General features: G+C 55.0%; 1 protein-coding gene across 1 annotated transcript; it reads left to right on the top strand.

Moving 5' to 3' along the window:
- Nucleotides 1–6,420: 6,420 nt before the first annotated feature.
- On the top strand, nt 6,421–7,225 carry LOC144129662 (uncharacterized). Its single transcript, XM_077663771.1, has 3 exons — nt 6,421–6,575; nt 6,684–6,863; nt 6,947–7,225. Exons 1-3 carry the CDS (start codon nt 6,468–6,470, stop codon nt 7,223–7,225), a joined length of 567 nt encoding a protein of 188 aa, XP_077519897.1. The 5' UTR covers nt 6,421–6,467.
- Nucleotides 7,226–14,287: the final 7,062 nt, after the last annotated feature.

Below are 14,287 nucleotides of genomic sequence, written 5' to 3'. Positions count from 1 at the left end.
CGCAGGTCTCTCGGCCAATAGGGAGGTGGCTGGATGTGCGCGTGAATGCCGGCAAGCGGCGTGTTTACCGAGCATGGAATGCGGGGCAGCAGGCCTGAGTCGATAATCTTGGTACACAGTTACCGTTACCCATCACCATCTGACGTAACTGTGCGGCACTTCAAAAGGTGCTGTTTGTAGGGGATATCCGCCAGGGAGGGGGAGGTTAAAACCGCTCCAGCAGTTGGGCATCTCGTACATATTGGAGCAGAGCCCCGAAGGCGCGTCGCGTTTTCTCGCGCGGGCCGGCTGGGAAAAGCAGTTGTGCGCTCTCGCAGGGTAGGGCCAGGCGTCTGTAGCTTGCCTCCAGCACTTCTCTGTGCTTCTTGAGGGCAGGACACTTTGAGAGGAGGTGATCGAGCGTTTCCACTTCTCCACAGTCTTTGCACATGGGGCTGGCTGCGCCTCGTAGACGATGCATGCGCTCGGCTGTCCAGACGCAGCCTATGCGCATCCTAAGGAGGGTGGTCCGGTCAATGAGATCGAAGTCACGGGAGCTTATGGGCTTCGGTGCTTTGCCTGCGGCTACTCTGGCATCCGGGTGTTGTGCGACGATGCGGGCTTTGATGTTGTGCCGGGCCACATCGAGGGGGGATATTGCAGTGCACTCCGGTGTGCCGTCGGCGTGAGCTTGCTTGGCCAGTTGGTCAGCCTGCTCGTTGCCGCTGATTCCGACGTGGGACGGGAGCCATTGGAGCAGAACGTCGCGGCCGAGTGCTCGTGCCTGGCGTAGCTTGTTGTCCAGGTTGGCATACATGGGCAGTGTATGGTGCGACCTCCGCAGCGTGGTGAGCGCAGCCTTGGAGTCACTGAGGACGACAGCTGGAGAGAGGTCTGGTGTCTCCAGGATGAGATCAGCTGCCAAGTGCAGGGCGGCAACTTCTGCGGTTGTGGACGAGGCACTGCATGTGAGGCGGCTCTGCCTGGCGATGCCGAGAGAAGGGACTACACATGCGGCAGCCGCTGATGCGCCTCCTTCCAGCACGGATCCGTCGGTATATATTTCCACTCGGCCGCTGCAATCCTCGTGGAGAAGCGCAGCGGTTTCTTGCTGTAGCGCGCAGACGGGTGTGTCTTTCTTGGATCGCACGCCTGGGATGACGGTCTGGATGCTGAGCGGGGCGCGCAGGTGGGGCGGAAGTGCCGGGCTGCAGCTAGAGGGCGGTCGGGCGATGTGCGCGCCAAACAGCTGTGCTGCGCGGCCCATGTGCGAGTGGCGGGCTTCGGACAGTCGGCTGAGGAGTTGCGAAGTTCCCGGAGCTCTTTGCATGCGCTCGACAGTGTTGAGGGCTGTTAGTTGTGCCCGGAGAGAGATCGGCCATGTGGCAGCTTCTGCATAGGTGGCAGGTACTTGCGACCAGCGCGGCAGGCGCATAAAACGGCGGATCGCAGCGCGTTGGTCTACGTCGATGGCGCGCCACAGGCTGGGGCGCAGGTCGACGAGCGGTAGAGCGTACAGGAGTTTAGGTACCGCTATCCCGTTGTAGAACCGGTATGCCAGCTCTGGGGAGCAGCCTTCTCCTTTGGCTTGTAGTCGGTTAGCCACATCGGCCACTTGGCGCGCCTCTTTCCGCAGTTTAGCTACAGCTGGCCGCCAGGTGAGCTGCGCGTCGATAACGAGTCCAAGATAGCGGGCACTTTTTTTCCACGGAAGGGGCACCCCTTTTAGCTGCAGGTTGGGTATAAGTTTCCATGCAGCAGGACGAGGGTGGAGCACGAGGGCCTCCGTTTTGGAAGTTGACAAGCTGAGCCCCACGGTGGAGAGATATTCTCCGACACATTCTAGTGCATGTTGCAACTGCGCTCTAACTGCACGACCAGACAGTGTGCGGCCACTGCAGTAGAGGGCTATGTCGTCAGCATATATGCTGACGCGCACCTGATACAGAAGGGAACGAGGGATAATGTTCGGGATGTTAGCCAGCACGATATTAAATAAGAAGGGACTAAGAACACTGCCCTGCGGAACGCCCTTGGTGATGTGGCGGGGTGTGCTGAGCGAGCCACCAACTTTCACACGCATTGTTCTGCCTGAGAGAAACGATTTGACATAGCGGTATAAATTCTCAGCCACGCCTATGTTTACCAGAGCATCAAGTATAGATGCGTGGGCGAGCGAGTCAAAAGCGCTCTGAATGTCGAGGAGGACGAGGTAGGCAGCCTGCTTCTTATATTTTGCTTCCTCTAAGAAGGCCGATATTTCCGCTATGCAGTCGGCGGTGCATCGGGAATGGCGGAATCCGCTTTGTTCTGGTGCCAGTGCACCTCTCACGTCCGCCATCCATTGAAGCCGCTTCAGTGCCATATATTCCATCGTTTTCCCTGGGACTGAGGTGAGAGATATCGGCCTGTAAGAGTTGATGTTTGCAGAAGGCTTTCCCGGCTTCAGGACAGGAATAACGATGGCAGTGCGCCAGGACTGGGGGACATCTCCGGTTGCAAATACTTCATTGTAAGCTTCAAGCAGGCGCTGACGTTGGTTACAATTTAAATTCCTCAGCATCTGGTGAGTGACTTGATCTGAACCTGGGGCACTTCGCCGCTTGCGCCTGTGTTCGAGCGCGACATCCAGCTCGTGCGTTGTGAAAGGCTCAGTGCACAGGGCATGAAATTCGCGCGAGAACCATACGAAAGGTACGAATGGAGAAACAGAAAAGATGGAGGCGATGGGCGTGTCACTCACCAGAGTGGGGACAAAGTGTTCAGCAAGGAGGTCGGCCAGCGCAAGAGCATCTATCCCTTTAGCCACCGCTATGGAAAGGGCAGGGAAGCGTGGTGCTTTGGAGTGCAGCATTGATGAAAGAATCCGCCAGCCGCGAGCCTGAGCACGGGGTTCGTCCAGGGCACGACACACTGAAATCCAGCTGCGACGACGCAGCCGTTTGGCGTGACGCAGGCACGCAGCATCCAGACGCTTGTAGATAGTCCAGTGTGCGGGCTTGTTCGTGCGCCGTGCACGGCGTTGAGCCCTTCGACGCGCAGCACGCAGGTTCAAGAGTTTGATGTCTGGCACAGGTGTTCCGGGGAGCACAGCACAGCGTATTGTGGCACCACTCGCACAGGCGGCAATGTGATCGAAGAAGTTATGTGGTTCACATGGATTTTGCTCACATAGCTCGCGGAAGCGCGACCACTGCACTACACTGTATGTCACTTTGTCCGCAGGGCGTTCAGTTCGTGGCAAGATGTCAATAGGCAGGTGGTCTGATCCTGCAGTATCGGGGTGCGTAGACCAGTCGTAGGCACAATCTGGGGAAGCCACGCTGAGGTCGATAGCTGTAGGAGTGCAGCTCGGACGCACAAACGTTGGACTACCTGTGTTCAACAGGTTCAGTCCCGCAGCGCGAATAGCGTCTAGCACGTCACATCCCTGTCTGGATGAGGTGCGGGAACCCCACTCAACATGGCGACAGTTGAAGTCACCACAAATGAGTAGGTTTTGCTTGATTCGTTGAGTGAGACGAACGATGAGCCGTGCGTCCCACGGGTATCCAGGCCGCACATAGACACTTGCAACGGTGGTGTCAGTTCCCCCGAGTCGCACTGTGACGGCAACACACTCGACGGGGCCACCGGTGAGGTCTGCAGTAGGCACTACATGGTGCGCAAAAGATGCACGGACATATATAGCTGCCCGAGGGGATCCAGGTGGGTGTGCGGCGTCGGTGCAAGGAATGTCAGCACAGGACACCAGCGCGCACTCGGTTGGGCTGCTGTAGCCCAAGTATCCGGGAAGTACGAGGTCCTCTGCGCGCGTGTAAGTCTCTTGTAGCGCGATGACGTCGTACTTTTGTAGAGGTAGCATGGCTGCTAGCTCAGGTTGACGGCGGCGTAGATGGCAGCAGTTCCACTGCAACACACGCGGCCGGTTGACGCGACTGTTTCTAGCCATGATGGTTCAGAGCTTGCTGTGCTGCAAGTGCAGCTGCACATAACTGGCGGGCCGGAGATGCGCTGGGCAATTCCTCTATGAGGGCACGAACGGCAGCGGCAAGCGCGGCGATGACAGCATCACGCTGGTCGAGCTGAGCGATAGGTGCGCTGTCTGGCTTCCTCCCTACCACCACGTCTCGGAAAGACCGAGCGGTATGCGGGAGCGCTGGGGCACAGTTGCGTGCAGTGACACTTCCAGTTGGAGTCGCAGTGACTTCCGTCGCCGGTTCACAGTGTGCTTCGATGTCGGTATTGCTTCCCGTTTTTGCTGCTGGTCTATTGGGCAGGGCGTCAGCAAGCGTAAGGTCCTGCTGTGTTGGTGCAGGGGGGCCCTTTTTGGTTGAATCCGCAGGAGCTGTCTGGCTTGAAAATGCAGCAGATGTTTGTTTTGCAGTAACTGCACGGCGAGCGTCACGGCGAGACATGGGGTGATGCGATGACGCCAGGAGGACGGCCACTTTGCGTTCTTGTTGCCAACGGGGGCAGCGCGGCTCGGTTGATGTGTGCGTGCCGTTGCAGTTAATGCATCGCGGCCGGGGTGAGTCACATCGGGACTTGTGGTGATCGCGTCCACAGCGGAGGCACCTCGGCTTTGCGGTACACACAGCAGTGGCATGGCCGATGACACCGCACTGCAGGCATTGGAGCGGCCTCGGTAGTCGGGCGCGGACGGGGCGGCGCAGTTTGAAGAGGGAGACCTCTTCGGGTGGGTGGGTGCCCGCGAAGCGGAGTATGATGTCGTTTCCGCTTCTCGTGCAGGCTAGCACCGGCACCTTGCACTCGATGCCCGACATGATGTCCTCGGTCGAGAGCGCGCGGTCCACGCGAAACACTCGACCGGTGCAGCTGTTGCCGCCGGCCTCCTTGGCTCGGACCTTGATGTCGCAGATGGTGGTGATGCCGAGGAGTGGGTCGAGGTCGGCAGATGCGTGCGCGTCCACGGCGACCACGTTCCGGCGGAAATTCACACGCACAGCTTTCACCCCCGGTAGTTTGGACAGTTGAGCGGCGATGGCGTCTCTTGTTGGCTTTAGATAGTTGGCCATCCTGTCCACGGGATAGTAAAGAACGGTGGCGATGCCCGACTTCTTTCCCTGTTGTGGTGGTGCTGCGGTGAAGCGCGCTGCCGACGGGTGAGCGGCAGGAGCCAGGGGAGCCGCTGCGGTGGTTTGTATGCGGCGTCTTGGGGCATTCCTCGCTGGCTTTTGTACTGCGGCGCCAAGCCCCTTCGCTGTCGCTCTGTCGGGCTCCGCGGGAGGGGGAGTGGGGAGCCGCCTGGCCGGAGGGGCACTGGCTCTTTTTTCTGCGTAGGCGAGAGCAGCACGTTCGTAGTCTGCCTCTGTGAATGCTTCGGCCGGGGCGGGGTTTGTTGTGGCGGCAGGAGCGGGGAGCACATTGCTGTCTGCTTCTGGAATGGCTGGATTTTGGGAATCCAGGCATGTCTGGGTGTCATCGTGTTGACACGCCGCGTCAGCTGTACTCGGCTTGGTTGAGAGCAGGGCTGGGCCGTGGGCTGCTTCGCTACGGCTGATGGTGACAGGCGTGATGCTGTCGAATCGTTTTAGCCGCGGTGGCGGCGGTGTTACAAAGGTTTCAGCGCATCCACCTTTACTTGCTTCCTGGCCGCTGGCCGCATTCACCGAGGATGTGCTGGCGATTGCGGGTGCGTCGCCAGGTGGAGGGGTCCTCTGTATCGCAGTGACCAGGCGGGCCGCTTCTCCTTGGCGCTGAAGGGTGGCGTTCGCTTCAGTGATCAGTTTCCGCAGGCTGCGGGAGCACCCGAAGCTGTTTAGTCGCCTGTGACGATGGAGGGCGTTTCGGATGCCATCCTCATCGAGCATGTGGAGGGCATCTTCTTCGTCCGCCATGGTTCAGATGGTAGGGGTGCCGATGGTCAGGGGGCTGGAGGGGCCATGGCACACAGGCCACGGGGAGTGGGCCTGAGCTAGGCTATTGCGTAATGGAAAAAAAGAAAAACTAAAAGAAAAAAAAAAGGAAACTCTGGGCACGGGAACAGGCGGACTCGATGCCGCGAAGGGAGCGCTCGGGTAAACAGGAGAGGGCACGAAAAACACGTTTTCTCCCTACGGAGGTCGACGATCATCCCCGCGTGCGTGGAGAAGCATTTGCGTGTCGTTGGGCTGGAAACGCCGATTGGTCGGCGGGAAGCGTGTCTGGTGACGTTTTTTTCGCTTCGCCCTCGTTCTCAACCGGATGTGGGGTCGCCGCGCATCTCTCGGCCTGTCCCTAGACGGCCTAGGGAATCGCTAGGTCCGGCCGTCCGCCGTGCTTGCGTGGTACGCGGGCATTCGCTTCGTGAACCTAGGCGGCGGCGGGCGCGTTTCGGGAGCTGTCCAGGTATGGCTTTTTTGCGTGGTGCGCTCGTCGGCGACAGCCAGCTGAAATTTCTGTGCAATTCTCGCTTACGGCTTTCGCCTTTAGTGAGAACATGCACTTTCAGCTTTAGCGGCCACGACGCAATCAGCCTAGCTGAAATGATTCGAGAGACATGCTTTCGGCACGCCGATTTTGTTGTCCTATATGTTGGCGGCAACGATCTCGACAGAGGGGATGACCCGCGAGAAATCGCCAGCCTCATAAAGGTACGCATTTTATCTCAAATTTCGCTTCATGAAGTGCTGGTACGCATTTTATCTCAAATTTCGCTTCATGAAGTGCTGTACCGCTTACGTACATGTCGCGCATTCCAGGACCTCGTTTTGCTGCTGCAGGAGCTCGTGGCTAGTGTCGTGCTGGTGTTCAAAGTTTTGCCGCGCCATTGCGACGACCCACATAAGGCGCGGTTTGAGGACCGCTGTCGTTGCCAGCTGAACCGCCGTCTGACAGCCACGATGAAGCGCTTGTCGGGCGTGCACGTTCTCAACCCCGAGGTAAGGGTTGAACAACGTTTTCGCAAGTTTTCTCGTGCAGAACTCACCAAATAGCGGCGCTTGTAACGTAACTTTTTTTGCAGCATCGTTTCCTGGATGCTTCTGGTAAGCCGATGCTGTCCTTATTTGCCGCGGACCGATACCACGTGGCGAGAGGCCGGGGCATCGACCAGATGTCAAAGATTATCGTCGCGGCCCTCGTCAAGATCTACGGACCAGGGATCGCGTCGGATTCAAGGGCAAGACCAGGAGAGGTGTACGTCGTACACCGGTGGCGTCGGTGCGGAGCAAAAGGGCACAAGACGGACCACTGCTGGGCCTACTGCTCACCGCGCCGCCACGGCGCTGCAGGTCGACGTTGAAGTGCTCCTGTCAACGGCCCTTTTTAGGGCCACCTAATTGTTTCCTGGCAGATCGCGAGTGTTCTGTTTCGTGCCCATGTTCCCTCTCTTTGTCGAAATCGGCGCCAGGCGTCAAAACTCGCGCTAGCCCTTGTTGAAGGGTTAGCAGAGTGCAGTGCGCCATTGTTCCTTTGCAGTGGCAAGTCCAGGGTAAAAGTTGCCGCGATGATTCTGCCACTATAATCGGCCCTTTAGAATCGCTATCAGCTTCAACGGTAAGACCAGAAGTTCCGCTCGCGCATTGTGGAAATCGTGCTTGGCCTAGGTATACAGCATTCACCCAGTGCAGTGCAGCCTTGTTTAATTCCTTAGAGACTTATCGCGCTTTATCGAAATCGATGGCAGCCATGAAAATTTACATGTTAGGCCTCGCTACAGCATTAGCGCGTTTTTTTCTTTGCGTTGGCAAGCGTTAGAAGCGCGCGCCGTCTCGCGCTTTGTCCAAGTCGGCTCTAAAACTCACGCTAGGCCTCGTTGCGGGTTGACAAAGTGCACGGCTTTGTTCCTTTCAATGGCAATCCTCTGCCACTACAGTTGGCGCCCTTAATTTTATGATCGCTATCAGCTTCAACAGCAAGTCCAAGAAAAGTTATGACGATCGCGCGGTGTGGAAATCGGCGGTAGACAAAAGGCCGTGCTTGTAGCTACAGACTTAGCCAGCTCCAGTGCGCCTTTGTTTATTTCCGTGGCGACTACTCGCGCTTTGTAGAAATCGACGCCAGCCGTGAAAATTTACAAATTAGTCCTCGCTACAGCATTAGCGCAGCGCGCCTTCGTTTCTTTGCGTTCTAACTTGTATGCAGCGCACCTTTGTTTGCTCGTTACTTTTATTCTTTTCAGTCGTTTCCGGATTCCGTCCAAAGAGCCGGGCTAGGTGGATGACTGTTCGCCGTGAGTGGAACCACATGGCGATGGCACTGCATACAGCACGACTTTGGTCCCTGTGTTTTTTAAATAAAAACATCAGATATCGAAGGTCATGGTCTTGTCCGAGGATTGCTTCGACAGCTGGGGCAAAGCCATCGGGACCGCACACGGTGTGTCGTCGCTGCCAAGTGAAGAGGCACAAAACGGCTGTCATCCTTTTTCGGGGTCACCGCAGTGTTTCCTGGCAGATCACGCGCTTTCCACCATGTGCACGTGTTCTCATTTCCAATTAAATAGGTCCTTCAAACACTGCAGAAGGCTTGAATTAGGAACCGCTAATATCAAGATGGTACTTGAGAAACAATAGCGGCTACAATGACAAAGCTGAAGGACTGGAGTTACACGCAAATAAAAAAAGGTTTGGGGTACCCAGATAACAAGCTGAAATGGTTGTGGACAGGACTCCGAGTTGATTGCATTTGGAAGAGAAAGACTTTCATTTTGCAGTGTAAGCTTGCGTCTCTAGAATGAACAGAGAACGTTGCCTCACCCTGCTTGGGCCTGTCTTACGTTTGACCCCTCGTTGACCCCACAGAAAAAAAAGGACGTCTCTAGGAAACTATTTGTGGAATCTTTCCCCCGCTTCAGGAGGGGAGGGGGTGATGGCCTCCCCTTTGTCGGGTTCGCCGCGAGACGCGACGCACGATGGACAAGACGACAAAAGGGAGCGGGCAAAGCCGCCTTTCCGAAATTAACCGTGACTTACAGGTGCCTAGCTGTGTTTGGATTCCAGCAAAGTAGCAGTGGACCTCCGAATCCTCCTCACCCATTCCCACGGGGCTCCGCGTGCCATGTCGCCATGTGCGGTAAAAAGAGCAGTGTGCAGAGTTTAAATGAAACAGGTATGAAGCTATACAATGAAGCCAATTACAGACAGCTAGAGGAATTTCAAGAGCATGCTGTGTGATGCTAGTCATCTCAGTCAAAACTAATGCAGAAAACTATTATTTCGTATCTTTTTGACCCAACAGACATGAAATGTCTGAAGATGAATGTGTACCATACACATCGGTGCATCAGTTGTGATGCCTGAAAAAATTTGTACCAACATATAAATGCCCATGGCGTGATAATCAGGAATACTGAAGAATTAAGAAAAATAAAACCAGTTTTTTTTTGTTCTGGCTCACACAACTGCTACAAACATCTTTATACGTAGCAATTTAAATGACTGTAGGAAGCTTTTTGGGTAAAAAGTACAGTATGGCAGAAAGGAGTCTCTAGGAAATGCACTGTGTAGAAATAGCCATAGCAGTTCCATGTGATCGTTTGATAAATGTAACAAATACCGTGCAAAGAAGCTTGCTGCATAGTGTAGTTTTTTTGCAAGTTACAGTTTTGTGACATTCCGTGTATGCTACGAGGATCCACGTTCGACGGCGCGGCGTAGACGGAGACCCGTGACAGCGGCATCATCAATTACCCAGCCATGCTCTTTGAGTGACGACCAGAAAAACCGGTCCCGCCGCCGCCCCGGGGAAACAGGCTTTATCCTCCCCAATTTCCGGGCCACTGGGACAACATTCTTTCCCTCCCCCCCCCCTTTGTCGTGGGCTATCGCCGGGAAGGCACCCACAGCTTCCCAGAAGGGCCGTGACGGACACCTGTCAGACAGACAGGCAGTACTCGCCAAGAATGTGGAAAGACAGGCGCTAGTGAATTAGCTCCGAAGAGAGAGCCTGTGTATACTCTCACTTGAGAGAGAGTGGTGGCGTTTTTCTTGTTTATTTAGTTTGTATTGTTAACAGACTCTGGGGTCGAGGCTAAGCCCAGCCCAAGGGGTGGTCCCCATCTCGCATGTTATTTTGGATTGGAGAATTGATGCTTTGGGCGGGCCACTGGAAATGACCGCCCTTAGTCCTTTGTTAATCAAGTGCTTAAAAGCGCATGTAAACGGATGCAGTTCAGTCTGAGCAGGAGCTCCATGCTTAGCATGTAATGTGATGCTACTTAGGCACTAACCTGCCCGGTCGATGAGTAAAGTAGTGCAAAGTTTGTTCTGTTGTAAAATTATGATCTGCTGTCATCATCTACAAGCTCGCCTCCTGTTCATCTTCCAAGCCGAACGACACTAGAGGAAGGGTTTGTGATCTATCCTCGAAGAAACGGACGACTATTGAAATTCTACTGCATCCACGCCCAGGACGACATCGTTAGCGAAGAGGGCCTTCAGCGCCGAAGCCCGACGGCGTGCAGCTTCTGCCAGCAACCGCTCGAGCCCAACTCCGGAGCCACTCCATCGCCCCCATGAAGTCGTCGGCACGTAAGCTCGGACGCCCCAGCCTCTGATGTATAACCTTAACCATGTGTAATTATTGAATATACCTGTTTGTTTAAACTGAGCCATACGGTGTCTCTTTGCCTCTCCGTCCCGTGTGGACCTGCGCATTATGGGGGTCATCACACTGGTGTCAGAAGTGGGGTCTCAAAAGCAAATGTCCTCTGAATGCTGTGACATTCATGACTTCAAAATTGTAATCAAAAGGGAATCACGGGACTGATTGTGGGACTTTTACCCCCACTTGAGAGGCTTGAGGCACTGGAGGGCTTGAAAAAAAAAATGACTGTATCTGAGGGAGCTCCCACTCCACAGCCGTCGCTCGGAGCAAGCATGCTGGCATTAGGAAGCGTCATTCCGACGTTTACGGGAGATAAGACAGGGGTTCCAATCTGCGATTTCTTTTCCATGCTAGAAGAGATTGGGAAAATGGGGGAATGGTCCGATGCTCAAATGCTGGGAATGGCGAGGTGTAAGATGGCAGGAGCTGCTCATGATTTTGCATGGCGAGACGAAAAAGTAAAATCCACAAAATCATTTGCGGAATTTAAGAAGCTCGCGTTTGAGCATTTTGACACTGAACCACGTCACGTGCGAGTACAGAGGTTCCGTGACGCCGGACAGATGGTAGGGGAGGACGTGCGAACGTTTGCGTCGCGGCTTCAGCGCTTAGCGCGCGATACGTTAAGCAGGGAGGAGGAAGGAGACCAGCTTAAGAAGAAATACGCGGAGGATATACTTAAAGAGGAAATGACCGCTTTGTTCGTGGCTGGTCTACAAGACCCCGTGCGCCGGTTCGTGCTCTCGCGCAAGCCGAGCAATTTCGACCAAGCCGTGGAGGCCGCATTGGATGAGGAACAAAATGAGGCGTTAACGACAGCCGCAGTGAGAGTACGCGTCATAGAGAGAGCGGTGCTCAACCCTGAGGTTGCTCTCTTGACAGAGCGGTTAGATCGCTTAGAACAGCTGCTATCTCAGCAGGTAGAATGCCAGGTTGAAGCGCGCGCTCAACAGCGCCCATTCGCTGGAAACCGGAGACCGCCACAAAGCTACAGGCGCGGTATGCGAGATTTTGAAGAAATCGTATGCTTCGCTTGCCAGGGTCGCGGACACATCGCCAGGTTCTGCCAAAACGTGCGCCGTGGGGAGCCACAAAGAGAAGCAGGCGAGACACGCCCTAAGCAAGCCTACAGCGGGGCTCCAGATACCGAGTCAAAAAACTAGTTAGTCCTCCCCAGCCTGAGGAGCGTGGGGAGGGAGCAGTAGATGATGAGGTGGTGGTAGTTTGTGTGGCCGACGAGGCATGCCCTGTTGTGCGTTGCAAGTTAAATGGTTGTTGTATGGAATTGTTGATAGATACGGGGTCAAAGGTGACATTGCTTAAGGAGAGCAGTTTTAACACACTTCGAAGGAAGGGGGACCGCGAGGTGTTGGAAGCGTCTGGTGGTATGGCAACCAAATTTGTAGGCATAACGGGGGATCCTCTTGGCATAAGTGGACTCTACCGGTTACACTTCTCTCTCGGCGGAATTGCATTGGAGCACCCCTGCTACGTATGCCCGGACACGGTGTCTCTGCCAAACGGAGTGTCAGGTATATTAGGGCAGGATTTTTTGAGAAAAGGGAAGGTAGTAGTCTCATTCTCTGAGGAAGAGGTTAATGCGGGCGGCTCAAAAGTTCCGTTTTTGAGCAGGAGAGGGGCTGAGATTCGCATTACCGATATTGACACCCGTCAAACAGTGGGATCATTGGAGAAGGTATATTCGCGGGTTGCCGTCCGGCTGGTCGAGGAGGCGGTCGTCCTTCCTTGGTCGGAGCACATTTTGTACGCGTTTGTGCCTTCAGATGTAGAGAGCGGCGCCGTGGGAGTGCTTGAGCCGGTCGACTCTCTCAGCAATGGCCTGAAGGCAGCCGCGTGCCTCGTGACAGTTAATGACGCCCACAGAGTGCCCCTACGGGTGGTTAACTGTAGCCAGCAGCCAATGAGCCTTCCCAAGAACAAAACATTGGCTTTCTTCACCTCTGCGATAGAGCAACGTGAGCCCACCGATACGGTACTCGCAACTGTAGAGCATGCTAGTCCTTCGGCTGCTCCAAAGGTGTCGTTCGATCTTTCTCACGTAAAATCCAGGGAGAGGGAGGCTCTGGCTGGTTTGCTGAACGACTACTCGGAGGTATTCGCCGCGTCCAACCTGGATTTGGGCTGCTGTGGCGTTATAAAGCACAGGATAGAAACCGGCACTTCATCGCCCGTTTACCAGCGTGCGTACAGGATTCCTTACTCCCAACGTGAGGAGATGGAGCGGCAGGTGCAGGAAATGATTGATCGCGGCATTGTCGAACACTCAAAGTCACCCTGGGGAGCACCAGCACTATTGGTGGAAAAGCCAGATGGCTCGTATCGATTGGTAGTGGACTACCGCAAACTAAATGCCGTAACTCGCATCGATCCATACCCCATCCCCAATATACAGGAGACGCTTTCTCAGCTGGGCTCTGCCAGGTACTTCACGGTAGTGGACATGGCGGCGGGATTCTGGCAGATAGCAATGGATCCGGCAGATGCCGAGAAAACGGCATTCAACACGCCCTCAGGGCACTATGAATGGAAAAGAATGCCGATGGGTCTGGCCAACAGCCCTGCTGTCTGGCAGAGAACCGCTGATGTTATCCTGGCAGGTCTTCTGGGGAGGCTGTGCTTCGTGTATATGGATGACATTATCATATACAGTGGCAGTTTTGATAACCATTTGCGCGATATTGAGCAGGTTTTGGTGCGACTAAGAGCAGCGGGTCTCAAACTGAAGCCCTCTAAGTGCCAATTCCTCAAAAACGAGGTGAAATACCTCGGGCACGTTGTTTCAGCTGACGGCGTGCGACCGGACCCTGAGAAACTAAGGTGTGTCTCGGATTTTCCATCCCCGACTAGCGTCCGCCAGGTCCGGCAGTTTCTCGGCATGATCGGTTACTACCGAAGGCACATAGAGGAGTTCGCCAAGCTCGCTAAGCCGCTCACCGCCTTAACAGCCAAAAATGTCGCCTTTCGTTGGGACGAAAACGCGGAGAATGCTTTTGGGGCCCTGAAAAGGAAGCTAATGAGTGCACCGCTGTTACGCCACCCGGATTTTAGTTTGCCCTTCGTTATGGCCACAGATGCGTCAAAGTTCGCAGTTGGTGCCGTGCTATCTCAGGTTATCAAGGGCAAAGAACATCCCGTTGCTTTTGCTAGCCGACAGTTGAGCCCCACAGAGCAAAAGTACGGAGCTACGGAAAGGGAGTGCCTCCCGTTGTCTGGGCAGTAAAGCACTTCAGATGCTACCTTTACGGCCGCAAATTCAAGCCAGTCACAGACTGCCATCCTCTGAAATGGGTGATGAGTGTCAGGGACCCTAGCTCGCGACTCGCTAGATGGAATCTACACCTGCAGGAATACTGCTTTGAAGTTGAGCACAAGTCAGGAAAGACACATCTGAATGCTGATGCACTCAGCCGCACAGCTGCCGTGGCAGCTATAGAAGAGTTTGTCCCCGTAGTCGACCCCGCCGAATTACGCACAGAGCAGTGCAAAGATCCTGACCTGAAGCGAATAATCGAAAGCTTAGAGGGCGCACTGTCTCATCCCGAACAGCTAGGTTATTTCATTGACAAAGACGGCACCCTGTGTCGGCGCACGAGGCCAACCAGGAAAGGGAGACCAGAGAAAACCGCTTGGGAGAGAGTCGTCATACCTCGGTCGTGGACAGAAAGGGTTCTTCGCGCGTTTCACGATGCGCCATGCGCCGGTCATTTTGGCGTAGCGAAGACACGCAGGCGTGTGG

This window comes from Amblyomma americanum, chromosome 4 (genome assembly GCF_052857255.1).
Source record: "Amblyomma americanum isolate KBUSLIRL-KWMA chromosome 4, ASM5285725v1, whole genome shotgun sequence".
Classification (NCBI taxonomy): domain Eukaryota; kingdom Metazoa; phylum Arthropoda; class Arachnida; order Ixodida; family Ixodidae; genus Amblyomma; species Amblyomma americanum.
The sequence above is the reverse complement of the archived record's forward strand: the minus strand, read 5'-3'. Positions and strand labels throughout refer to the sequence as shown.